Here is a 27009-nt window from a genome sequence, read left to right as displayed (position 1 = left end):
AAAAAAGGTTCTATAAATTGACATCAACTTTTTGATCCATCTAAACTCCGAAACAAACTTTTCTGGCATCAAACGTTTCGTAGAGCTACATAGTCATTTAGTCATTAGGTTTAGTACGTCTAAACTACACCAGCTCATTTGTACATTTATGTTTTTCTTATAAAATACGTCATTTAATTTAACTGCTCTTCAGACTCAGCGATATTTTGCAACCCGCCAAAAGATACAAGCCTATGTGCATTTCGCACATTGCTGATGTTCTCCACTCCCGGAGAAGAAACAACTCTAAATATAGCATTAGAGCATTTTTTCTTCTCTCGCACATGGATAATTGCTAAGACAAACGCTAAATAATATCGGATGCTTTACAACCCTTGCTTGGTTTAATAACGGCAATAAATCCAGGGAATTATCAAGAGCTTTAACGAAAACGACGCAGCCCAGTAAACCAGGTGTGGCTAGTAATCAACGTGTTTTGATAACACTGCTGCTGGAAGCACAAACTTCTAATGGACAATATGCATAACAGCAGCGCCCCTAGCGGTTCAGGTATACTCTCAGAGCAGGAAACCATGGCTTCCGAGATACCGAAGCGCGCGAACGCTTCTCCGGCCGTCCTATTAGTGCGGAAAGTGCGTAATCGGAAAAAGAGAAGGAGTCGGCGTCTCTCCGCGGGGAGGCGCTCTCAACCCAGGCATCGAAATCGCAGTTTCGATGGATTCGGCATGGCGCGAGGGAAAAGAGTCCAAGAAAAAGTCTTGTTACGTCGAGTTACTGCAGCATTACATATTTTTGTCTTGTGGTAGAATGGTGAAGGTGCTCTGGGGAAGTAGATAGACGAGTTGTGATGCTTATTTAAGTTTAGTTATGTTTAGCAGGGAAAGTTCCCAGCTAAGTTTAGCAGAAACATTTCCCCGCTAAATGTGGCGGGAAAATTACCCGCTAACTTTAGAGGGTTAAGTCTCCTCGCTAAATTTAGCGGGCAAATGGACTTCCCGTGACTTCAACACAAATCCAGTTTCCCCGCTAAAGTTAGTAGGGGAAATGACATCGCGACTTCGTGTCACGTCACCCATAAACAAATTCAGTGGCAGGAGGAAAGGAGGAGGAGGAGGGGAGGAGGAGGAGGGGAGATGTCACGTGACATCGAGTGGAGGAGAAGGGGAGATGTCACGTGACATCGAGTTTTCCGCAAACTTCAGACAGAAAACCGAATTCGTGTTTAGATCATGGGACATCAATTTTCCTGCCAAATTCAACAAAGAAACTGAATTGGTGCATAGGTCACGTGACGCCAGATCACGTGACACCAACTGACGTCACGTGACCAAAAGACTCAGTTTTTCGGTAAATTTAGCGAGAAATGTACAGACTGACGAACAAGCGGACGGACGAACGGACAAAAATGTGGGATTAATGCTTTCGTTAAAAAAAAAAAACATTTTGTGTTTTAAAATTATTTGGTGTATTTTTTTTTAACCGTTTGAAGGATGGCCTACTAGAGCACGCTGGCACTGGTTCAAGCTGTTGATAATCATTTTATCTAGGACAGTACGTACGAGTGCTATCCTGAGGTACTTAGAGTGTATAATTACTGAGTATTTAATGCCACAGTGATACACGACCGCACGACATGAAACTTGGGATTCCTCTGCGACGCAACCAGTGTCGCAATGTAGCTTTCTTTTTTTTTTTTTTTTTGCGGGTTTGCCACGTAGGGGGCAGAGATAAAGGCGTGGTGCCTGACAAAGCCTCTGCCCCCTAAAATTAAGTAAACACTGCGCACAACGTGTAATTATGCCCCATCAGAGAAACCAAAATAGTAATAACAGAAGATTAAAAAATTGCTTGAGAGCCGTGCATAAAATGCAGCACGAAAGCTCGAGCGATCATATCCTCCAGTTCGCGGCACTCTGGTCACGCTGACCCCAAACCGCTTCCACCATGTCGCTTGGTATGTTCGAAATCCTCGCTCTTGTTGGCTTCACTTGCGCCAGTGCAACATTCAATTTCCCAGAGCTCAATCCAGATTTGGGAAAGTATCAAGATTCATCTACGGTATGTGCCGGCTCTCTGCGTTCGACGTCCAACTAGCTTAAATTAAATAAAATACGAAAGGCACTAGTCCTTAAGAGAATGACCTGTTATATACCAACTTCGGATTCGTTCTTGGTAATGTTGCATTTCGAGTTTCACATGATCCGTCAAGAAATTCCGATAGGCTCGAGGCTTTTTATTTATTGGCTTCTAATTAATTCTCGCGCGGAAAACGTTTCTTTAAAACTCCCATTAGGAGAATATATCTTTGGGACTGATTAGGTGAGCGTTTTGGTCTGACCTGGACCTTCCAAAAGTCTGTTTGTGTCGACGTTTCTGCCCCAGTGAGGCGTTTCTCAGAATTGGTCAATGCGGCACTTCAGTTCGAGTTGGACCTTATTTTTGAATCCGCAAGAATGTAGAAAAACGAAATGTCCACGATAAGAACTCTCATAAAATCCTATTCTGTACAACTTCTTTGGCTCCTCGTGCACGTGGTCCAGAAGTCCTCACACTGCTTATTTTCGTGTATCTACGTGCTGAGACACTGTTAACGCAAACATATGCTCGCTACACCTTCTTATTCTTTCTTAAAAAGATTTGGTTGAATCTAGTGATACAAGAAATGTTCAAGTATTAATCTGAGCGGTACGAGTTGGTGCCCGCCAATAACCTCCAACTCAAATTCGAAAAGGCGGTCGATTTCGTGTTTTCTTTAACAGTGTCGCGCAGTACACTTCCCTGCTTTCTTGTTTCTGCGCTTGGCGTACGACGTCATCTGTACGAGTCGAGCTACCCTGGGCAATATGTATGGGCGGTATCATTTGGATTCGGGCAACGAGGTGCAGTCGTATTTTTTTTTTTTTCTTCAAAATTTTATATTTCATGGCGCAAGTTCCAACAAAAAAAATGTTTTTTTTTTTTTCTTTTTTTTTTCTTTTAATGTCCTGACATGTTTAGTTTCTGAGAAAAAAGAAAACTCAAAGAAGCGGGAAAGAACGACGAGGTTTTGACGAATGTCGTGTGTGGCGTTTTTGAATCACTCTCAATCTTAAAGTATTCAAAAGGAAGCGTCTATATTTTTTTGTGTGATATATATGGAAGTAAGTAAGGCGAAATTATAACTACTATTTATTATTCGTCACTCAAATCTTTGTAAAAATCCCCAAACATGCTTCCGCGAACAACTGTAACCTAGATTGCGGATCGTTTTTTTTTTTTTGAGTTTACTACGTTTAGTATTGCTTTTAAAATAATACCACGTGTAGAACCTTACATTTCCTTCCTAACCAAACAAAGCTTGTGCCTTTATCAAGTACGAGTATTGAGAAATAAATTATGACAGAAAGAAGGTTTTCACTTTTTGTTCAATTGCAGCACGCTGTATAAAAAAAAATTATTTTATTTTATTTTATTTTTTTCACGTCGCGTTCTCTTTACACCCTTCTTTTACCCATAATACATTCTGTTAGAGGTATACGAACTAGTTTTGAGTTTTAAGCCTCTTAATATGCTAAAAAATTAGCAAATACCGATGGTGAGTTTTGACGATTGTCGTGTGTGGCGTTTTTGAATCTCTCAATCCCAAAGTATTTAAAACAGAGCTTCTATATTTTATTAGTTTGATATATATGGAATTAGGTAAGATGACATTATAACTACTATTTATTATTCGTCGCTTCCATCTCTAAAAAAAATCCCCAAATATGCCTCCGCGAACAACTGTGACCTAAACTGCGGATATTTTTTTTAGTCGACTATGTTTAGTTTTGTTTTTAAAATATATATTGCCCAGGGTCGAGACCGGTTATAACGAAGTCGGTTATAACGAAATTGGTTATAACAAAATAGCGGCTACAGCGAAGCGATCACGATTCCCATTCTCTTTTGCACTTCGTTATAACCGAAGTCGGTTATAACGAAATAGCGGATATAGCGAAGTGATTTTCGATTCCCGTTGACTTCGTTGTAACCGGTCTCGACAGTAGACCAACTCGGCTCTCTAACGTCACGCCACTGTGGCGGAGCTTCTGTCACAACTGCACATGCGCACAAGCTTCATATCACGTGAGTCTGATTTCTGCGCACGCGCTGTGCGCACACCTACTGTGGGAAAACGCAAGCTGGTTTGTGTACACCGTGTTGGTGTATACCGCCTCATTTTTGGCGTCTCTTCAAAATCTCTAGAAAGTAAATATTAAAAAAACTCAAATAAATTAAGGCGGAGCCGAAATCTGAATCTAGCTGCTATGAATACTATTCAAGGTCCGTTAACTCGAATGTTAAAATGCGCTTCAAATCGACACGTGTTACAAATACGTCCGCCCGAACGCGTAAGAAATCCGTTTCCCGGCGCACGTATATGCCGCGAAATTTTACATTTTCGGTTTTGACGGGCATCCGAACAACATCAGCATATTCCGAATACGGGCGAAGGACGGAGAGGATGCGTAGCGCGGCGGACGGCTGGCATAGGTACTTCGCGGCACTGGGTGTAATGCGGCCGCTACAGGTGCCTCCGCTGACAAAAAAATAGCGCGCGTCACCTGCTCCGCCACTTGGCTACATCGACAACGTCAATCTCTTGCAGTCGCGAAGCTTGGTGCTGATGGACAGGAGCGACATCGTCGCGAGGCGGCAAAAGTACCTTAGAGGGACGAAAAAGTTTCCCCTTCGGTTCGTCGATGCTAAGAGGGTAACGCCAGGGTACAATTAGAACTTTGCCCCACAAAGCCTCGGTGGGCGACAATGATAGGACGGAACAATTAACTCCTACCTAATTTACCACGTGACTGATTGCAAACTACGAGACTTGCCATGAACACCCATTTTATTGACGATTACACATTTCTTTGAGGGCGTCGTTTCAGTGGGAATTCTTCATTTGATAACGCCAGCAGAAGACTAGACGGAGTGCGGTGAGGCAGCACGGTGGTGGCGACAGAGAACAGCCTTTTTATGCCGCCCTACAAATAACATCTCGAAGGAAGCTTACACCATCAGGAGTTTGTGACGCAGCTTGACGAACAAAGAAACGGCGCCGGCAAAACTTTCTTCCGGTCTTTTCGCCTACAGGCTCGGCTGGATCAAACGCGGAAACGTTGAACAATTTTTGGAGGAACAGGGATATCCCCACGTCATCACACCGCAACCATCGCGCATCAAAGCGGATACCGCCATAAATTTGCGACGGCAAAGACGTTACCCGGCACAAAAAAGTCGCTGCAAGAAGCAGGCAGCAGTGTACCCGGCAAACCTCGTGCTCGGCGACATCAGCGAGCGTTACCGGTGTTAGGGACAGCGTTCATTCGTCAAGCTCGCAAAGGGCACATGATCACCGGCGGGAAGCAAGCACGCTCCGTGATTGGCCACTTCCTCAGTACGGGCGCCTACGTCACAATACGGGCACCTGGAATTTTAAATATTCGTCGCAATATGTCTACCCGGAAGTTTAAATATTTGAACGGAGTGGTGACGTCAGAACCGGAAGCGGGCATCTATATGTGTTTGAGCGCACGAATGCAAAACACGTGTCGGTTTGGACCGGACTTAACCATGGTAGAAAAAATTATTCGTGTTAGATTTAGGACAGATATGTTATATAGAATAGAGAAGCCATGAAGGAATTACATAAGAAATTTTGGCTTAACGAAGGTGCTGCAGCTGGAACGCCAAAGAGCTCCCAGACAATATGAAGTTTAGTGGACGTACTACTTGATATTGCCAAGTCGTGAATTGTTATCAAGTAAATAGATATGAACCCAAATATAAACGATGACTGAAAATTGTTCAGGTAAAATATATATATTTTTTCTTTTAATTTGGGATTACGAGTGTTTTCGGATAAAGCAGATGTCCCTGAATTACAAGGTATTTTTTTCTCTATATCGTGTGTAGTTTATTAGATATATATACCAGAGCTCAAAGTTTTATTTCGGGCGTCTACAGCAAAACCGAAACTACCTGCTAAAGGGATGGCTACACTGATCACCAGCCGTACGATCGCGACGTTGCGTCACCGTGGCGCTGCGGTACGCGGTACAACCAATGAACCGCAGCTCCACCATGACGTGACGTCACAGGGGTGCTGCGGCAGTGTTCCTTGACTAGAAGCTTTCCCCCTTGCCACCCACTAAAGAGCTGCTGGATGCATCTTTAGAATCGGTTGTAGTGGAGTACGAGCCCTCACTTCGACGTAAAATTTCGGCTTTGATCATATTTCGTGCCACTAAAGCTATACGCTGTCATTTATTTTGGTTTTGTTTTCGACCGAAGCCACACGCCGGAACCCAGCTCTTGTCACTCCTAACATGTGCCACAAAATTACAGCTTCTGTGCCGCGAAATTTACTCGTAAAAGACTTTACAAAAGAGCAGGTTAATAATTCCAAGAGTAACAAAGATGTTAATTTTGCAGCATTTGATATCACGGTGATATGTTTCATGAGTACTATGATGATAGCATGGTACTGATTTCATAATGTTATGTTTATGTAAACGTGTTAAAAACGAACGTTTGGAATGCTTGTTCAGAGTTCTTACCTATTTTTTCTTTCTTCTACAATGACGCAGGTGTACCCACTCATTGAGCCCTTTTACGAGATTTATAGGAACTACGAGGAAGACCCTATCTATGGCGTTTCCAAATGCGTGAAGGTCAGTCAGGTGGGAGAAGAGGATGGTGTATACAAGGTATTAGCTGAGTTTGGAGAAAACCAAACGGCGTAAGTGATATATTTATGTCGCATCAAGCACCGCAAACTGCAGATAGTCTACTAAAGTTGAGGCTTGAGCGAGTTGGTACAAACTTCGGAAATAAAAACAGCGCGAAAATACGAGGACCAGACAAAGAATTAACACGGACGCAGCGATGCGTCCGTGTAACTTGTTCGTCTGGTCCCCGTCTTTTCGCGCTGTTTTTAATTCCAATCCAGATAATCACCGAGTTTCTGGCAATGTGTCAAAATATCTGATGAAAAGCACTTTAGGTAACAACGAGTAAGATAATTAAATGTTTTGCCCGTTGATTAGCTTGGTCTTAAAATGTTAAGTGTGTTATGAAGCAAGATTTAGTCAGAAAAAACGGACATGGCACCGTGTTTCAATCACTCATGAGACAAACAAAAATTGGCTGCTTTTGGCACGCTCCAAATGCAAGGCATCGATAGGGCCTCTTGGCGCTGCTCTTTCTTCGGGCACAATAAGGGGGCCTGAAACGCAGGTTGAGAGGGTTTTGTATATACGGTTTAACTGAAAGAGGGCGAGAGAAAGAAGGAAAATGGCTACCGGCGCTTTCCTCCTTGCTGGTTGTGTAGAAAGAGTGAAAGTCCCGGATGAGAAGCTTGACCGGTGTTAGGTGTCTGCAGTGCCCGAACTTCGCTCGCGCTTTCCTTTCTGTTTCAAACTCGCGAACATAATTAGAGCCACGGACTTCGTCATTCGTGCACCCTTTGACCGAGCAATGGTGTCCATGACCGGGGGACCGTCGCCATCGAAGCCCATGGCTCTAATTAAGATTTGGAAGTTCAAAACAGAGGAGAAAGCGTAAACGAAGCTCGGGCACAGCAAACACCCAACACCAGCCAAGCCTCTCATCCGGGACTTTCACTCCTTCTACACAACCAGCAAGGGGGAAAGCGCCGGTAGCCCTTTCCCCTTCTCTCTCTCGCTCTCAAAATGGCACTACCCACGATAAAACGGTCTAATAAAGCCGTCCCACTGTAACCTCATGGTGCCACGTCACGTCATTTCGTCACAGGACGTGACTATAGAACACGTTGTCTCCTGAATTTATTGTGCCACGTGACGTCATACCATTAGCTGACGTGATGTCTGGTCACGACAGCTTACTCTATGAAGTTACGTTATCACTTTAATCCTGGTTTCACGTTGCGTCATATTGTCATGTTGCGTCACTGTGCCATGTGGCGCCATGATGTCAGGCTACGGCAGATGCCTATAAATGCTATGCATTTTGAGTGCTTTTGAAATGGTCTCAGTGATACACATGAGACTATGACCTCATCGAGGCTAAGTTACATGGACAGGAAAAGCGTAAGGCTGGCCCGATAAAAGCTATGCATTATAAAAAGGGCGAATGACAGTTTGATGAAACCTAACATTGTACGGGAAAAATAAGTGATTATTGCCACTGACTCGACAAAAGCAATATTTAATAAGTTTTGTTTCTATTTACTGCTTTGTACAATTCTGTGTGGCAAGCAAAAATGTAGTTGTCTAAGTTATTTTTTTATATAATCTTGGAGAGCAGAGAATGTGTGCCACCTGAGGATTGTTGGACGTGCAACCGAAATTTCGATTACATGGCGCCTTTTCCGCGAAAGGTATCCGTTATATTGCGGGCACCTAGGCCGGGATCTGAGCCCGTCACTTGAGAATCTGTAGGGCGGCGCTTAACCTCGGAACAGCAAGGTTTTTGTTTTTGTTATTGTTGTTGTTTTTTGTTGTTTTTTATTATGAAAAGAAACAGAACATTAGTGGTCAATTTAGATTACAAATAACTGCAACATTTTTGCAGTACACGCTAAAATGCATCCATTTCAAGGAGAACTTTGCGTAGGCCTAGCCATTCGGGTTTGTGATCGAGAATAGAAAACACATATTCCACTTACTTCACTCTATCCAAATCAGTGTATTAGGCACACCAGGATTTCTTGAATGTTTTGACGTATCTTTCAAAAGTTTTTGAGGGGTTTGAGATGCCCGTCGAAGTTTTCTAAAGGTTCTGACGCAATTTTTCAAGACTTTCTAAAATGTATAAGAGGCCCGTCATATTTTTACAGACCTTTGGAGTCTGTACCGATCTCTTCCACGAAAGCACGCCACCAATCAAGATCGTTTTAGCGGGTATGTAGAAACGATAACGTGACCCTTCAGGATATATTCGTCGGGAAAGCAGCTTGGCCATTTTGCATCAGGCGGCCGCAACGAGCGGGCGCACAGTGTCGGCTTCCCGTTTTATACCTATCTTCTAGAGTAGCTCAGTCTGCGGATTAAGGGGAAGGTCCTTTAGTGCGCTGTTTCTTGTGCCTCCTTGCCCGTCCGGCTTCAGCAGCTCATGAGCGAACTCTAAAAACGCCGGAGACGCTACAGCGACGGCGCCAGGCAGAACACCCTTACCGTGCTCAGTATTTCCCAATGGAGGCTGAGGCTCGCTTCGCGTTTGTGGTTTTCGCTCAATGTACTACTGACAGTATGTATGTGTGCGTGTGATGCACCTGCCCGGTTCTAATATTTGACTTATCGTGCATCTCGGGAATCTACCCAGCGGCATTCTGAGTACCTAGAAAGATATTTTTTGTTTCAAGAAACTCAGTTGTTCCTATTTGGCCTTATCAATTTTCTCTAAAGCTGCTAGCCCCCGGGTGTGAGTACACATTGGTTCTTATCGTATTTTTTGTTTACAACATGCATGTAATGATCAATGTCTGAAATACACTTTCAACTATTTTACATAAGTTTTGGTTATGTTCACAGTTATTTGAGTGTCTAAAGGGTTGAAGGGCTGAGGGGGTCTGAAAAGCTGAAGGGTCCAAGGGCTGAGGGTTTAAAGGGTTGAAGGGGGTTGAAGGGCTAAATGAGTTTGAAGGTCTGAGAGGTATCAAGGGCTGAGGGGGTCCCTTAACACATCAAGGCTGAAGTGTATTTTTCAATAGGGCACCGGACAGACAAAAAGCAACGAACTTCATCGGCGTAGGTTCGGCATTTCTGACGGCCATACGCTAAAACTAAGCGTTGTAAGGTACACGGACCTCATTGCTTACACTCAAGTGACGTATGACTGTACAGCTAGTACGGGCCCTTTCTTAAGTGTGCGCTTTAGAACATTAGAACACTACTTATAAAAGACTGCATCCCAGGAGAAAATTCAAACGTGCTCAAAAGTCTCCGGCTGCTTACATAACAGACAGTACTCCTTCGACCATAGGACGTCTACGGCCGTTCCCTTAAAAAGCGACTCCACTCCATTTTTACAATTTTCGGGTTATGATCTGTTTAGTCGAAGTTGGTGACCCTGAATCACGAAATATAATTTGTTTGTTGGTAGTGTGTATAGTTTTGTAGATATCGCGAATCCAAGTATCGTTCCGGCGGCACGGCGAAACCAAAACTGCCGGTTCAAGTAGCTTGGCAACACTGATATTAGTGGCGCGTCGTCGGCATGACCTAGTTCTTGTCCCGCGCTCCTGAGCCGACGCACCGACAATGTCGGCCCAGTCGCACGTGGAGTGTCAAAACAAGGTAATTTGCACATTTCTTTTTTACCGCTTCACTTTGTTAATTTGTATCAAATGTAGTAAGTTTTAGTGTGTATTTATAAATTTGCGAGCCAAAAAACGAATCCGACTGCTATAAATATGACGCAGTCAGTGCCGGCGCAGCGTAACTGTATTTGTTTCTTGCTCGCGGACCGAGAGAAAAAGAAATAATGGGAGATAGATGGACAGATGTATCCTCAGGCGTTCTAAGTTGTTAAAGCTAAGGTGCCTTTACGTGCACGCTAGTTCGATCAACCGCGACTTGCTGCGTCCGTCCGATCGTGCTGGAGCAGCCGGCGGACGGTACGCGAACGACGGCACCGCATCGTTCTTCAAAGACGCGTGTTTCGTGGAGAAACCCGCAACAGTCAGCAGCCGCAGATCCCGTGTGTAGGTGTCTGACGTAAAGTGCTGGGAGCAGAGCTTCGCGCTGGAGCTCGGAGTCGACGGTCTTCCGAAGTCTATCCGGAGAACGGCACCGACCCCCACCTTGTGCCTCTTCCGGTCTCTTGGGAACATGTGGAACCGATGCTCCGGGTTGCGCACCGGATTGCTGGTGCAACCCACAGCACTACAAGTCGTGCTCGACATTTCCCACCGCGAGTCCGGCGAGTCTCTCCGGCTCCACGACACGCGCGTGAGCGAGCAGTACAGCTTCGCTCTCTTCCGCGCTGTCGCGGAAGCAATGCTGGACTTAAATAAACTGCCTGGACACTAATAAATATAGGAGAACACAGGTTAACGTGGTAAGCACCTCTTGCCGTAAGCAGAATCGCAGAGTGCCACGGGAAATGAAGCGTTCGCGGCGTCCGTAAGAGAGCGTAAAACTAAACCTACACCATTGACCAATGTTGCTGCACTAGCTCACCCGGTGCCAGCGTTGCTCAGCCGCTTTCGAGCCACTAACCGAGCCGGGAGAACATTTTTAATATTGGTTTTAATCAGTAATGCGGCGTCGGTTTGACGTGATATTTTGGGTATGGCCGTATTTTGACCTCCTAAAGCGATATCAGTCACTTCGATAAAGTCGACTTTTTGAGTGGAGTTGCCCTTTAAGAAAAACTTGACGGGTGACGTTTACTATGCAATTTTAAAAATAAAATTTTACCAGGCTGGTGAGTACACATTCGTTTCACTGGCGTTAGGCACTCTGGCTTCCGCTGCAAACGATATTTTGGTACAGCGGTGCCGGGAATAGCCTTAACACCAAATGACGTCTTAATGTGTTCATGCTTACACCAGCAAGTTAATATTGTCACGAATGACAATTTAGGAGGCCACGAAAACTGAAGCAACCTAAACGTTGAATGGGGCGAACTTGTGCCAAAAACTAAATAGAAAAAGGCTAGCGTCGCAGGTGTCGGTGGTGGCGTAACAGCGGGACCAAGCGCTGGAGCGAGACTGGCCCCGGCTCGCCACGCGGGGCCCCTTTTGTACACGCGAGAGCTTCTGGAATAATCGTCGTACAAGGTTCGGTAGAACATTCGAACCCGAATAAATAACAGAATTCTCGAATACACCAGAACGCGTCATTTACTGAAAAAAAGAATAAAGTGCGTCCACTCCCAGGCATCGAACCTCGGCCCTTTGCTGTTTGCTCGGACCTCTTTCTAAAAACCAAATTTATCAATGGTCCCCCACTGTAAGGTGGTGCAAGAAAAGTTGAAAAATGAGGCGACAATTTTTTAGAGCGCAGCTCTTAGGCGGCCATTTCCGGCTTGAGCGGCGTCGGCGTCGCCGTCGCCGCCGCCGTCGGAGTAACCACGCGGTGCATTACGGGACATTTCCAATGATGCAACGCGCGGGGAGGAGGACGAGGGGGAGGGTAGGGAAAGGAGGAAGGAAGAGGGAGGGGAGGAGAAGGACGAGGTGGAGGAAGAGGAGGGAGGAGGGGAGGAGTAGTAGCAGGAAGGATGAGGAGGACGAGGGAGGAGGGGTATACCCTTCCCTCCTCGTCCTCAAGAGTTGCTCTCTAATTCGGCGTTACAGGGTGTTGTAAACGTCTTTCATTTTTTACGTAGGTTTGTAGGAATAGGAGCTTTTGATCTCGCAAAAAAATGTGACACCAGTTGCCTAACAAACTCGTGTGACAACCGCCACCCGGCATCGGGTAGATGACAAGATTATTACGCCTCACGGGCTCAGAAGATGATTTCCAGTTGAATGTCGCCAGCACGCGGTGACCATTTTGCAGGTTCATGAATGATTTGTAACCTGTACCATAACTCGGAAGTAAAAAAAAAACATTAGAAACATTCACTTCAGCAAAAATCAATAGGTCGCGCCTCTACTACCGAGAAGCTCGTCTGTCAAGGTCGAACATATTTCTCTTCACGGAAACAGTTTAGGAGCACGCTGAGGTATGCGCACGGCTCAACGTACCAGTTAACACCATCAAAAACTGAATGGGTTGTGGCCCATGCCTTATGCCAAAACAAGAGGCACTTTGTCCCATTGTGGCAGCGCCTGTGGCCTCACAGAAACTTTTCACCAATGCAACAGTCACACTGATACTTTTCTTATCACAAAAAAAAAAAAAACTGCAATGCCATCGGCGTAGCAAATTATTTTTATATCTCCATCACCCAACCGAAACCCACTACGCTGGGCACCGCTCAAGAGGCTTAAGCACAACAGCTCCAAATATAAATTAAAAAGTAAAGGCGACAAAGAATAACCTTTCCCCACTAACGATCGAACACATATTGCCTCGTTTAGCTTTTTGTAGTCTTTGCATGCCATTCTGACAGCCTATGTCATTTTGGCACAATTCGCGCATTCCAGAACATCAAGCAGAACGTTGTGTTTGACACAATCAAATGCCTTATCAAGATCTATCTAGAGCATGGCGACCTAGACCATGCCGCCGTTGCATGTCTCTAAGATGTGCGTGCCACGCGGGAACATTCGTTGCAATAGACTGTCCTTGAATACCACACGAATGGTGTTCCCCAGTAAGGTGGAGGGCAGCGCGCAGGAATCGCCGCGCTAAGCTTTTCTCTAAGACACTGTAATCTACGGTAGAAAGCGTGATGGGTCGAAAGCCTGTTATCGTCTTTCACTTGTCAACATTGTCGAAATTAAAACAGTGAAAGTTGACGTGAACTAAAGCGGAGCGCCCTACATTGGTACGCTTGAGAAAACACCAATAACGAAAGGACAGCAAATACATTCTTAAACTTCTTGTATGGCTCAGCCCTTATCTCATTGGAACCCGGTGCTTTTGTTTTAGGCAGATTATCTATCGCTCCCTCTACGTCCTGCGGCGTGACAGGTAGTTCTAACCATTGTTCATCCTCATGATTTACTCGTGGCATGGTCTCAAGACGACTGCCACATTTAGGATATCTCTTATAATATTGAACAAAAGCCTTGTGAATAATGCTCGGGCTCACGCTGATTGCTCCTTGATAGTTGATCTCGCCGATTTCCCTAAAAAGAGCACTGCGTTTTGTTTTTTTTTTTTTTTTTTTTTTTTTGCCGAGGCACTTTTTTTGGTCGCTTTCCCACTAAATATTTTACCGAGCGCGCATTAACTATGGCACACATGAATCTATCACGATCTTATTCTTGGAGGTGGTCTTTCACGTTTTCGCGGTCTTTCAGACCTACACCAACCCTCTCACACAGTGTTGGAAGCAATGCGTTACAAGTAATGATGTTACTAGTAATCTCGTTATCACTAACGTCTCTCTTTGGGGTACACGTTTACCAATAGTGGATATTCAACGATGATTTTAAGAAAAAAAAAGGAAAAAGGGGTGACGTGGTACTTCGTCAAAAGTGCGTCTAAAGAGGCTAGCACTCTCTCCAATCGGTTGGAGTACGACACTTGGAACGAGGAAACCGCATCTCGACTGTTTCGTTCCTTACAATGCAGGCGTATATTAAAAATACTCGAGCAATTTCGGCAGAGCGGTCGCAAGTATATCCGAGCGTTGACGAAACGTTGCTCTGTCTCCTGATTTGAGAACCCAGTTAAGATCCCGTAAAAGAACAACCGTCCTCTCACAATCTAGAACGGCATAAGCCAGAAAATAAATAGAAAAATCAGTTTTCGACGTACTGGTGTCCTATACACAGATATTCCGCTAGTAAAGAGCTGTGAAAGAATTGTAAACACTTCAAGTGAAACACAGCGAGAGGTGAGGTGTGGCGTCGGAGCCCTTAGGTGTCATTTCGAAGCAGGTGTACTGAATGAACGGTAAAGGTGCGAGCGCGCACCATACAGTCCGCATAGACGTTCAGTGTTAAACCGTGTAACACACCGGACGAAATTCCCATAGCGTTTTGAACCCAATGAGGATGTATTAAGTAGAGAGCACTTCAGCTGCCTGCGTAAGAATGGAGTGTGTTTTCGTAGATCACTTCAGTACAAATAGTAACACGTGCTAAACAAAAAGTGCTGAATAAACAGGGGCAAGTAAGTATTCTTAACAAAGTGCACTCTACTATGAAGGTTATTAAAATAAACACACACTATCAATACCACCTTTTTGGTTATTCGCTTATCAAATAAAACTTTGCGTCAGGTGCATTGACCGGACACTAAAGCACTCGCTTTCCTCTTGCGTTTTGATGCATAATGCATCGTATAATTTTAAGGCAGATTTATCTGCGTATCTTCCGAGGATTGTTATTTAGTGCTAATTCTGAGTCACGTGGGCACCTATCACAGTGCACTGCCAGATTTCCCGGCGGGGACTGTTTTGCTGGTCATGCATGTTATCTTGCTTGCTTTCTGTTTTGTTATCAGCGGCCCGTGGAATATTTGGCGGAGTTACAAAAATGGCCTTTGTTGATATGGAGCGCGGTCGACTTCGCGAAACCGCGAAGTGTCTTACTATGGTGCCTGGATCGCGTCTCCGATTGGTGTGTTTAGCGTCGTATCTCGCCCATACATCAAAAGGGGTCCCGAATCGGCAACAAATGACGTCACAGAAACCGTAGTGTTTTGCTGTCGCCTTTCGCGATCCTGGTGGTTGGCCATAGAGCTGCTGGCGAAAAGCACGAGCGAACGCGAGTGTCGCTGTCGTCACGGCCTTCCAGGCGTCCCAACTTCCGGCTGTTGTCGCTTCCGTAGACTGTCACAGTGAAGAGCGACCTGCAGTAGAACAGGCGTCTGCTATATACACCACAAATGTTCAGACGCCACCAGGATCGCGACCGGCGACAGCATGGCACTTCTATGACGACAAAAGGCGGAAATCAGGGGACCACTTTTTTGGACTCGGTAAACATACCAGTCGGAGACTCCTTCCAGGCACCATAGTCCCACTAACAGCTATGATGATGATATTCTTTATTGTAGAAGGGGTGGCACTATGGCCTCAGTGGGAAGGGGGGCTAAGGTAGCACAAGTTCACAGTCTGCGGTCCACGCTAACTAACTAACACTAACAGCTATCACTGTAAACAAAATGCCACATATAATAACTTGATTTCCACATCTGTCGTCACACTCAACTCCCACAAAAACTACCTATTTTCAACCGAAAAAAAAAAAAGTAACATCCTCCCGAAAATTTTACAGCTTCCGTAACACATACTTTGAGCGAAAAAAAAAAGGCTTCTAGTTCGCTCGCCACCTGCCATTGCTCTGCCATCTTAGTTTTCTTTATCGAGAAAAAATTTTTCTTTTTTAGTACCAAAAAACGTTTTACTTGTTACTGTTTCTTACCCGTGTTTAACGATGCTACGTTGATGACTGGGTCGTGTGCACAAGTCAATCAAGTCTTTTGTGTGGAACATGCCTTAAAAACCGTACAGAATTTATTAAACCAGGCGTTTATTTATTTGAACAAACACATATCCTAATTTTGGAGCTTGTGGCAGGAGGTGTTAAAAAAGTTATTTTCACAAGATGTTACACAAAAACAACAGAAAAACGCGAAAATTCACAGTAGAAATATATGCAGAAATGCTACAATTATTTTCATGAACAACTTTCCAAAGCGTTGACAAATAAATCATGATGTCAAATTTGCGTATGCTTCAGAAAGTATATTTCATTTTTAATGGTACCTTAGAAAACGGAAACTTAACAGTTACTTCGACACAGGGAGGGAACAAGAGCCCTATTATGCAGACTTCTCATTGCATGAACATGTCGAGGAGATGGATGCTTCGTAGTGTCTATGTTAAAGTCACCGTTTAACATACCGTATAAACATCTTAGTCGCTCTCTACGACGCCTCAATAAAAAGATCAATTTGAGGAAGAAAGGGCAGAAAGGAAGACAATAAAGTTAACCTGGAGTATTTTGTCCCGGTTTGCTACGTTGTTTTGGGGGAGAGGGGTGAGAGGATTAAAAGAGGGAAGAAAGAGCAGAAAAATAAAAAAAATGTATATGTAAAGTGGGGCAACAGATTTTTTTGTACTGCTTATTTACGAAGCGCAATGCAAATATCTTCACCTTCTCTAACTTGTCATTGTGAGTGACTGTGTATGGATTCCAAACTTGGGAAGCATATTCTAAGACAGGTCGTACAGAGTTTTGTGTGCAGTGAGCTCTATATCAAAAGAACAGTGCTTCAAATTATGCTTCAGGGACCGAATTTTTTCCGTACGCTTTGTGGACAACATTGTCATGTTCCTCTGAAGGAACGATCGAGGGCAGGTCGAAAGACAAAGCGACACATAAGTAGACGAACGAAAGTTAGTTTACTCAAAAGCACGCGAAAACAGAACGAAAAAAAAAATTATAAGCAGAAACGAAATAAATAGCTACAGTCCCTACAGTCAGTCTCGGTCGTCTTTAAATGAGAGCTGAGAACACTCACAGTCTCGAGCCTCGATCTTTCTTGGGACGGAACCAGGCGTTGTTCTTCGGTGTCACAAGTGTGGGTCCAAGCTTGCTATTAGCTCTGGGCCGCCCAGAACCGGTTCGATAGTGTCGCTTGACCAACTAGGTACGCGGCCTGGGTTGACAGGAATGTTGCGAGGCCGCCCCTTCGTGTCCGTCTTTGAGCTCAAAATCCAAAACTCCGAGATTCTGGTGCGAGCAGCAAGCAAGACGTCGCTCCGGCTCAATGGTGGTGAAAAAACCTGGAGCGAAGCCAGGGTTCACCAGGTGCGAAGCCTGGGGGGCTATGTTGCACGTTTTGTACTCCCAGGAGACTAGGGAGAAGGAAGTGACGTAGGTGTGAATGAACGTATCTTAGCAGCACCACGCAACGCGTCACCAGCGACTCCACCAATCAACATCCAAAGAGCGTTTTTGACGTCACTTCCTTCTCCCTAGTCTCCTTGGAGTCCAAAACGTGCAACATAGCCCCCCTGGTCTGCCAGGAGCGTTGGCGGGTCAACTGCCGCCCTTCAGGTTCAGTCGTCGAAATTCATCTTCCCCCGCGAGCTTTTCCTTTGTCCTCGAGCTTTTTCCCCTTCATCATCTTGCGCTTTAACCGTCACTTTAGGAACGTGACAAACATATTCAACGTGTATATTCCATATTAAATCAAGCGAAAACAACATTCCTAGGTAGTAATTTGTACGGGGCAACACTCTGCAGGTAATTACTATTAAGGTAGTAAGAGGAACTAAGTGGCGAAACTTTTCTAGGGACGGCCATCTGTACACATGGTTTTCAATATTCAGTGGCAACTGCCATCTCGAGAACCCTTCTGACGGCCGTTCTGGACAGCGTTAAAGTAACCGTTGGTTGTTTACTGTTTTGACTTCTTGAGTCAAAATACAGTAATCAGAATAAAATTTTATGTTGGCACCAGCGAAACCTTCAACGTCATTAATAAAGATAAGAAATAGAAGGGGTCCCAAGACACAGCCCTGGGGGACTTCCGACAACACGTCAGCCTGCTCAGAACAGGCCCCTTCAAGAGAAACAAGAAATCGTCGAGCTGTTATGTAATCTTCAAGCCAGGAAGTCATATTTTAATTACTTAGGGTATCCGCAAGTTTTAACAGTAGTTTAAGGCGAAAAAATCGGTCCAACGTTTTCGGGTAATCGATGAATATAATACCAACTTGTCCTTGAAGGTCTATGACTTTAGCCATGCGTCGTTTCAACCAGCTACGTAGATGGTGCAAGGCCGCTCCGGATATATCATGTTGGCCATGGCAGAAGCAATTCTCGGTTTTAAAGTGGCACTGACACATCAAAATCGTTTTTTTTATTATCCGAAACGATTGAAAACGATGCCGGGACATTACCCTCAAAATTTGAAATTTGGGAATTCAGTATTTGTGAAGTAAAAAAACAATTTCCAAATGCCGAATTCGAAGTTCCCGTGCGATCGGTGCCGGTGCCTTGACGTCAAATATTGCGGAGTCCTGAGAGTCCACTTACTTTCACCACTCCCTGCTGTTGCCATGGCGACCCAAAGCGAGGAGGAAAGGAGCGAGCGCCGGCGTTGCGGCGGACCGGTTTTGAGCGGTGTCGCCTGTTTTCCGTTGGAGGATACAAATCCAGGAGACGGCACCACAACGAACTCCCGATTTTTGGTATTTCAAAAAGAAGGGCCGTAGTGCGTTCGCAATCGCGTTAAAAAACATCTTTTAGGATTGCCGTTATTAAATGTTATAAAGATGTCACCTACAAAGCTTCTAAATTTCATGATTCTTGACGTCACGAATCAAAAGAAGCGAGGAGGCGAGAGGCGGGAGAATCAAACGCCAAAAGTAAAAAGGCGCGCGCGCGCGCGGAAAGATTTTTTTTCGCGATGCGGTTTTTTTTTTTGCGTTTCTATGACTGCAACTTGCATCGTTTCAGACAATAAAAATAAATACGACCTTTGGGGTGTCAGTGCCCCCTTTTAGAAAAATAGATATATGCTTGAACACAATGGGTGTTCAGGAGTCGGGGCCCATGACAATGGCAACGATATAGGCCTGTAGGTGTGATAACGGATCTCTTGATACGTAAACAGAGATGACCTTTGCAGCTTTTCAGTGACCGGAAATAGGTGCATCTGACAAAATTCGCGTGAATCAAACAAAAGAAACCTTGAACACCATGCAGCATATCGTTTTAAAAATGCGTCAAGAATGTTATTAGCGCCCTGAGACTTTTTATTATCGAGGATAAGTAAAATATGTAAAATGCCGTCGTTGATTGCTTCAATGTCACGAATGCAGTAATCAGTAAATAGCGGAGCGGCCAGCCGAGCACCACTATGTTCGGTGAAAATGGAGTCAAAATAGGGACCATCACACGATGCCATTTACATATCATCAAAAATAATCTCGTTATATACATAAAGTTTAGTAATATGGGCACCTTTATGTGATAAGTGTCCCTAAATTGTTGACGGATCAAACTTAAAAACTTAGCAAAAGATGAAGCTATAGTATGCGAACTTAGCTTTACGTATCGGAGACCGTAGATCTGTCTTACGCTTTTCCAGAATGGGCTGAGTGTTTTTAGCGCTTGACTTCAGAGCTTATAAAATTTTTCGTTTTAGATAAATAACAGCGCGATTACTTTATGGGTTATGCTTTTTACAACGTTTGTTTACCATAGGTACAAAGTTGTGTAAGCATTCGTGTGTTGTTACCTCAAACATATTCCAGAATATATCAATGTCGGTACCAGGAAGAGAATTAATCTGTGTGAATTCATTGAAAAAAGTCTCTAGCATTTCTAAGACAGTCATCATTCGATCTAAGAAAATCTTGATATCGGATAGTACGCCTATCATTTAGTTTTTCCACCCAGTGGAAGGGAAAACGAATTTCCGTCAACCAGGGGTAAAAAACGAGGCAGCGGAGGCCCTTCACTTTTCATTCGTTGAAGTTCAGCAGGTGCTCCTTGACCTCCGGTGTGCGAAGAGTGGCTAACCAAACATGATTTATTTGGAGGGCTACAAAATAAATAATGTCCGCCAACACGCCGGTTCCCTTGAGCTACTTCCGGAAATCCTCGATGCCCATAAACTAGCCCCCTCAAGTCCCCGTGAAAAATAACAGAGTTCAAAAACGTCATTAAAGTCTCCAATGCTGGTAACAGTCTTGTATTCCTCGAAAAACACTACATTGGGTTGAGCAAAAAAATAACCACAGCCGGGCGGAGGCCATTTTTGCTCTTCATGGAGATCCCATGATTACACGACCATTCGCTTTCGCTGACGGAAGACTAATCCCGGAGTCACAAGGCAGCTCAAAGAATGTGTCGCGCCTTTCTCATGCGTGCGTTCTGATTTGCTAGCTTGGTTGCTTGGAGCTTTGGGTGGTTTCGTACGCGCTGCACGCATGACGCACTCTTCTGATCTCCGGTTCACCAGACTTATTGAGAAAGGTTCGATTTCTCCAGGAGTAGACTCTGTCACGAGCATGCTTTATTAATGAGAAATTTTGCATGGGTCCTGCTTCTTTGGCGTGCGTGTAGGGCCTTGGATCCTTGGTACTCTTGGATTTCTAAAAGCTGTTGCAACTGGAGTAATAATGAAATGAGGGGGTTATCGCGTCGCCTACTTTGTCAATTGAGTTGTGTATAAAATTTTTATGTCAAATGTTTGCTGCGCTACTCTACCCCATGTTTTCTCACGTGATGTCGTGAGTTCATGTGGTAAGCCACGACTTGTCGGGAATCAGCTGCGCGCGCCGACAGTAGCCTGCGGTCAAAGCAGTGATGAACTAAAGATCACGCCACATCTGCTAACATTGAAAATATATATTGTACACCGTGTTAAAGCTTAATATTGTTTTCTTTTTTTTTTTTCTTTCAAACATGATGTCAATAATATTGTTACACTTGGTCCACAGCCTCGCAATGGTAACGCTTGAATCCAGTGAAGGGTATTCCGAAAAAAATATGATTGTTTTTTCAGTCAATGGGGGTGAGTATAGTCTTTTTGTTGATAATAACCATAGACTAACTCCTTAACCACAATGTACTCGTTCAGTTTTCTACAACAAAAATGTTCTCTTTTCACGCACGCCTCTGTAATTTTACTATCAACGAGTGAGTTTAGCTTGAGCTACAATTGACTTTTTTGAATATTTGATTTTCAGAAAGTGAAACACTCCCGATATACCTTACCTATTTGGACGTCGAGAGCTGCGGAGTCCTAAGGATCGCCTACGTAAGCGGTACGACCGCCTTTTTTAATACTGAGTTGTAGCATTACGTATACCAGCACTGCGCGTTTACGTTAGCGTTGCGTGTTCTACACTGCGCGTGCGTGGGAGCCCCAACTGTGCTTTGGAATTAGCGCATGGCGACGACGCGATGCGCCTCGTGGAGCACTCAACGCTAAGGCAAGCAAACAGTGCTAGTGTTTGGCCCTGTGCATAATACTAAGGGTTCCTAATAGCGTAGAGAAAAGTGTGCTCTAACATATTTCGCAAAGTTCATTTCTATATGTACAAGTTCCGTCCGGAACGTATCCCGCCATTTTTTTTTTTTGTTATCTGGATAGCTCTGGGGACATCATGAATGTCGATTTTCAGCCATTCAGGCAGATCCATACGGCGAATGCGGGAACGATCACTTTTCTCTTCGTCTGCACAGTCGGCAGCGACAAGCCATACAATCAGGTGAAACGGTGTGCGTTCGTCAGATTTACAAGGACAGCGAGTTGATCAGTGACTATGCAGCAAGTTTTTCTTCAAATTTTAATATTTATCATCGGACACTTTTCAAGAGTGTAAGAAAGATTTCCGACATGATTCATTGAGAGATGCCCATATAGAATTCTGATACGGTTGAAGGATGCCGTAAAAGCAAAACGACCAAAGTTCTAGGTAGATGTTGACAGGCAGCTTCACCACGACAATGCACCTGCCACATTTCGTGCAGAAGTTTTTAGCAAAACAATGCGTCTCCGAGTTGGGCAAGCCCCTACAGTCCAGACATGAAGCCCTGCGACGTGTGGCGTTCTTTAAAGCTAAAATTATAGTTTAAAGACAAAACATCCAGAACCGTTGACGATACTCGGGGGAAAAGAACGAGACAGCTAATGGCCATCCCGAACCAGGACTTTGCAGGATGTTTTGAAAAAGCGGAAGGAACGCAGACATAAGTGTGTGAGCCCTCAAGGCGAGTAATTGGGAGAACATTAAGGCGCCACTCTACTAGGTTGCCTCAATTTTAGAGGATAGTAAATGGCGGGATACCTTCTTGACAGACATTGTAAATGTGAGTGCCGCCTGTGAGAATACTAGAGAGACATGTTAGCTGGTATCCCTACCAAAGAACCCCGAATAATTTTTCTCTATCTCGAATATAGAACTGCAAAATATATCTCCATTTAATCTGGGTTTCAGGTTTTCAGAAATTGTTCCTCTGTCAGCAATCTGGGTTTCGGGTTTAAACTTTTCAGAAGCAATTCCAGTTACATTTTCAGGGCCATAATGCAGAAAGTGAAAAGTTATACTGGGTTTTTCAGTAGGGATAGCATTATCATACGTACAGATTTACAAATATCGAAAGTCTAAAAAAGCATACTGATCCTTACAATATCTTGGAGACGGTATGCCAGTCAACCCTTTGTTCTTCCCATGTTTCAACAATATAGATGCGCTTAAGAACTGTTTCGCCAGTCTCTAGCAATTATTCGTTTCGTATTCATACACTCTCTCATAAAATGTTTTGTGTCTTTTTGAATTGAAGCTCGCCATCCTCCGTTGTCCGGCATATGTACTATTGATAGCTACAAGACTGACGAAAAGTCGCAGTTTTTGCTCTGCTCGCTTTTATTTATTTTCATATAGCACAGATCTTTGGGTCAATAATTTGTGTTTGCCTGGAAATTTAGGATATCAAAACGCCGCAAAAGGCAAGGTAGAGCCAAGCTTGACCTTCTTAGGCCGGAATCTTGGTGTCTTGGCCCTAATTCTCCAAACAAGCGCCAAAGCTGGCCTTCGCTGCTCGTAGCTTCGCTGGCATCGGGTAGCTTTGGGCCTTACAACCAGACGAGTGCCATAATTTGGTTTCACAGCTGGTTCTACGCTTCGCATGTGGCATCTTTGGCTCAAGTATGTAACTTTGGAAGGTATATGGTGAGCCAGAGGAAAGCCATAAAAACGCCAACGAAATGTACACTGGCACTAATTAAGGTCTTGGAGCAAACCGGTATTAAGGCCAAGTTACGTCCCCGGGATTGCCAAGTTTGTGCCAAGTTAAGGTTTTCGTATGGCGCGCTACCTGTGATTAGCAATAACCTAGCAAATAAAGCAATCGTTTGTTAACTTTTCTAGCATATAAAAGAGGCAACGGATGGGCAGAACAAAGGATACCACCCCTGAAAGCTGAAGACACGCAGAGGCTAGCTAATGTTAACGCTTCTTGCTTTGTGATTTCTTCTTGGGAGATTTATCGGCCAATTCGTGACTCCAGGAGGACTCACATATCCCTATTGTAGTAGGGTGGATGCTGGATCGAGGCTTGACTTGCTGGGGTCGAGCGGCATCACTCGCAGCCATTGCTTGACACCAGCTAATGCATAGGACTATGTGAGAAACGGAGAGAACCGTAGTTTCTTACCTTAGAATGTCTTTCCCGGCAATGAACATTTTATATGGTTGAAAAAAAACCGAGACTGCGGGTACACGACACAACACCCGCAGTCTCGGGTTTTTTTTCAATTTGTGCAACGTACACCAGCTCGTTTGCGCCCTTACTTTTTGAAACTTTTATCATGCTTTTCGGGAATGACCGTTAATATTTGAAGCGCAAATATCAAAAGCGTTAAAATATATATAGCTTTTTTTAATTGTCGTTTTGTGGTTAAGGGTCGCGGATTGCGACTTCGTTAAACGTAAACTCTGATACCGTTCAATGAGACAAGGCTTGCCAAGAGTCACTGTGGAGTCGTTCGTGACCTTGAAGTCATCAGAGCTTAGCAGACAATAAGTTAGAAGGCTTTTACTGGAGAAATTCACATTGTTTCAAGTATACCTACAAACTGCTTATGGTGCAAGCTTCAGTTTTGAACTGCCAGTGAGGGTTTCTCTCACGAACTAAAACTCGGAGCGTGTTTCTGATTTGTTGAACGTGTTATTTATTCAAAAAATGAAGCAAACGTCGACGGCAGAGTCGACGGTGCTTCAGTACAGTTTGATCTTTTTTTTTTTTTAATCGGAGTTCGAACGCTTTACCAACTCCGATTCGATCTTTAAACCCATGATATAATGATCGCAGCAAATTACAAATCATTCGCCTTCGAGCACCGCGTACAAGCTTCAAAATTCTTACTTTTGTGTGCTTCTCCCATAGCCTTGCGCGCATTGCCAGGTGTCAATCAATGGCCGCCGGTGGTCCCACCAACGGGCGTCCGATTCGCGATCCAGCCTTCTACAATAGATATCATTGGATAAACTAGACTCAATGAGAGTGTCGACATCAGTTTGTTTTGTTTATTAATTCAACTACTTTGTTCTGATCTATGGGGGAAAGCCTAAATGGTGTGATCACGTGAGCTAGAAAAAAAAAGATCTTGTACAGCTTATCTGCATAATAATTGACTTTCCCCTCCGCCGTATTCGCCAGTGTTAGAGGGATATTACGTGCATGAAAAGACACTGTATGACACACATCTTCATTCAATGCAGAAAGCGCATGCGGTGTCGTGGTTCCCGAGAGCCGGCTAGGACAAAGCACCCTCTCCTGCGATTTTGTTTATGACTTACTCTGTGGAACCACAAGATACCAGATATATGACGACAGTTGCAAGAACTGATCAAGAAACCATCGCCTGCATCGACGTTTTGTCAAACGTTCATCTCGCATGATATAGCATTTATCTTGCGTTAGCTGCTGATTTTGATAAAGGCGTTTGAAAAGCATTCCAACAAGGCTCTGAAACTTTTTCGTGGAGCCTATGCTGACGGGACACCTTTCCGATTGGTGTGCTTAGCGTCCTTTACTGCCCACACACACCAAAAGCGGCCCCGAACTCAAAGACAAAGGACGTCTAGGAATCTGTCGTGTTAAGTTGTGGGATGTCGCAATCCTGGTGGTTGGTGAAAGGGTTACCGACAAAAAAGAACATGGGAGCGGGAGTGTCGCTGTCGTTGCAACGACCCAGCAGCTGGAGGCTTCCGTGGATTGTGAAGCTGGAGAGAGATCTGCAGCAAAGCAGGCGACCGCATCGTCTACCATCGCTGCCGCGATGCTGAAAGGATCGTGACCGCCGACAACGTCACATTTTATTGACGTCGTCAAATGGAAATCAAAGTGCACTCGTGTCTTGTTAATATCGACGCCTCCATTGCCAAGAAAAATTGCCCGTAGTGCGAGTCATTCATAATAACAAATAAGCACGCGACAGCCCTAACCAAAAGTACGGGGACGAGGGCGTAGGTGACTTTTGCTTAAACTAAGCAGTTCGAGAAGAGGTAAAGGAGGTACTCTCCTTATTTATATTCGAACCTTCTTTTGTGTGTCCCAGAGGTCGCTTTGTTTCCCTCAAAGATTATAGACGCTTTCAGGCTCCTGTGCATGGGCGCCGCCATAACTGACCTTCAGTTTTTGTTTTCTTTTATTCTATTCGCTTCACTTCGTCATTTCCAGAGCAGGACAGGTTTTTGCCACTTTAGGTACTGTTGTGTCTTTTAGGTGCTACTAATCTGCTAGCCTGACTGCCTTCGCCGATTGCTGAGTTACGGTGCAACGGAGTATAAGAGAAATTAGCGTTTTGTGTCCAGAGCTTCTCTCCCTTTCCCCAAACAGCGACGAAGGTCCACAGTGAAGTGACCTAGCTGCTTTAGGGACCAATCTTGGTTTCCGGTTGTATGTCACACATGGTCTCAAGCAACGATAGACTGCAAGTGGCAAAAACCCATTCTAGGTAAAAAAAAAAAAAAGGAAAACTTTCTTGGTGAGTAGCTATTATCGCAAGACCGGCAACGAACGTCCGTGTGCACACTCTGACCTCTGGGTTCACTGATACCTAGGGAAAGTTGTCCGACCTTTTTCTTTTTCTAATCTCGGGTGCTGGCGTCCATGATAACGAGACCAAAATTCTGTTATTTAACTCATTCATCCCCTAAATAGGTGTTAATAACCCGGACTATGCCAATAATGATATCCATAATGCGGAGTGTCCACATTAGTGGCGTCCATATAAACGAGACATGGATGCAACACATTTTAGGACACGGGAAACACGCCAAATGGAGCCGGGTTCAAGGGGTTTTGGCTGTGACGTTGTTAAGAAATGTACAACCGACCGATCGATAGGTCCGCGCTTTATAGACCAGTTTCTTTGCAAAATCCACTAATCGGTGTTCCAATCTTCGACGCCCCAGAGAACTTCCGGCTCACAATACAAAGAATCAACAAAGCCTACCTTAACATTTCTTCTTGAAACGTCGATGAAACATTTACCCACCGATTGCACAGACGAACGCCAAAAAAAAAAAGCGGGAGATCTGCTCAATTTTTTTTTTTAATTCTAGTAAACCAACTTGTTTCCTCCAAGACGTTAAATCGTACAGCCGAAGGCCCTCGCTAAATCTCCAACTTTTTCGTTCGTGTAGCATTTATGATCTCTAGCACTTGTCCCGTACGAAAATGTCAAATACATGCCGGAATAAAAAATCCCGGTTCCACCTGGACCCAGAATTGGGGCACCAGTTTGTACCCAGTCTGGAACCGCGCAGTTCCGGACACCGCAGTTTCAAACGGGATACAAACTGCTGCCCCAATTTTAGATCTAGTCGGAACCGGCTGGTTCCAGTGGTTCTACAGAGCCACTGGTACCGCATGGTACCGGTGCCCCATTTTCAGACCCAGGG

General features: G+C 44.4%; 1 protein-coding gene across 1 annotated transcript; it reads left to right on the top strand.

Annotated features, from left to right (window-relative positions):
• Positions 1–1944: 1944 nt before the first annotated feature.
• On the top strand, positions 1945–24950 carry LOC115322479. Its single transcript, XM_040207425.1, has 5 exons — positions 1945–2058; positions 6609–6760; positions 21034–21111; positions 21287–21360; positions 24823–24950. The coding sequence occupies exons 1-5, from the start codon at positions 1945–1947 to the stop codon at positions 24948–24950; spliced, it is 546 nt and encodes a 181-aa protein (XP_040063359.1).
• The last annotated feature ends 2059 nt before the right edge of the window (positions 24951–27009 follow it).

The sequence above is a fragment of the Ixodes scapularis genome, unplaced genomic scaffold (assembly GCF_016920785.2).
Source record: "Ixodes scapularis isolate PalLabHiFi unplaced genomic scaffold, ASM1692078v2 PGA_scaffold8__174_contigs__length_109621045, whole genome shotgun sequence".
NCBI lineage: Eukaryota > Metazoa > Arthropoda > Arachnida > Ixodida > Ixodidae > Ixodes > Ixodes scapularis.
This window is presented reverse-complemented; position numbering and strand designations above follow the sequence as displayed.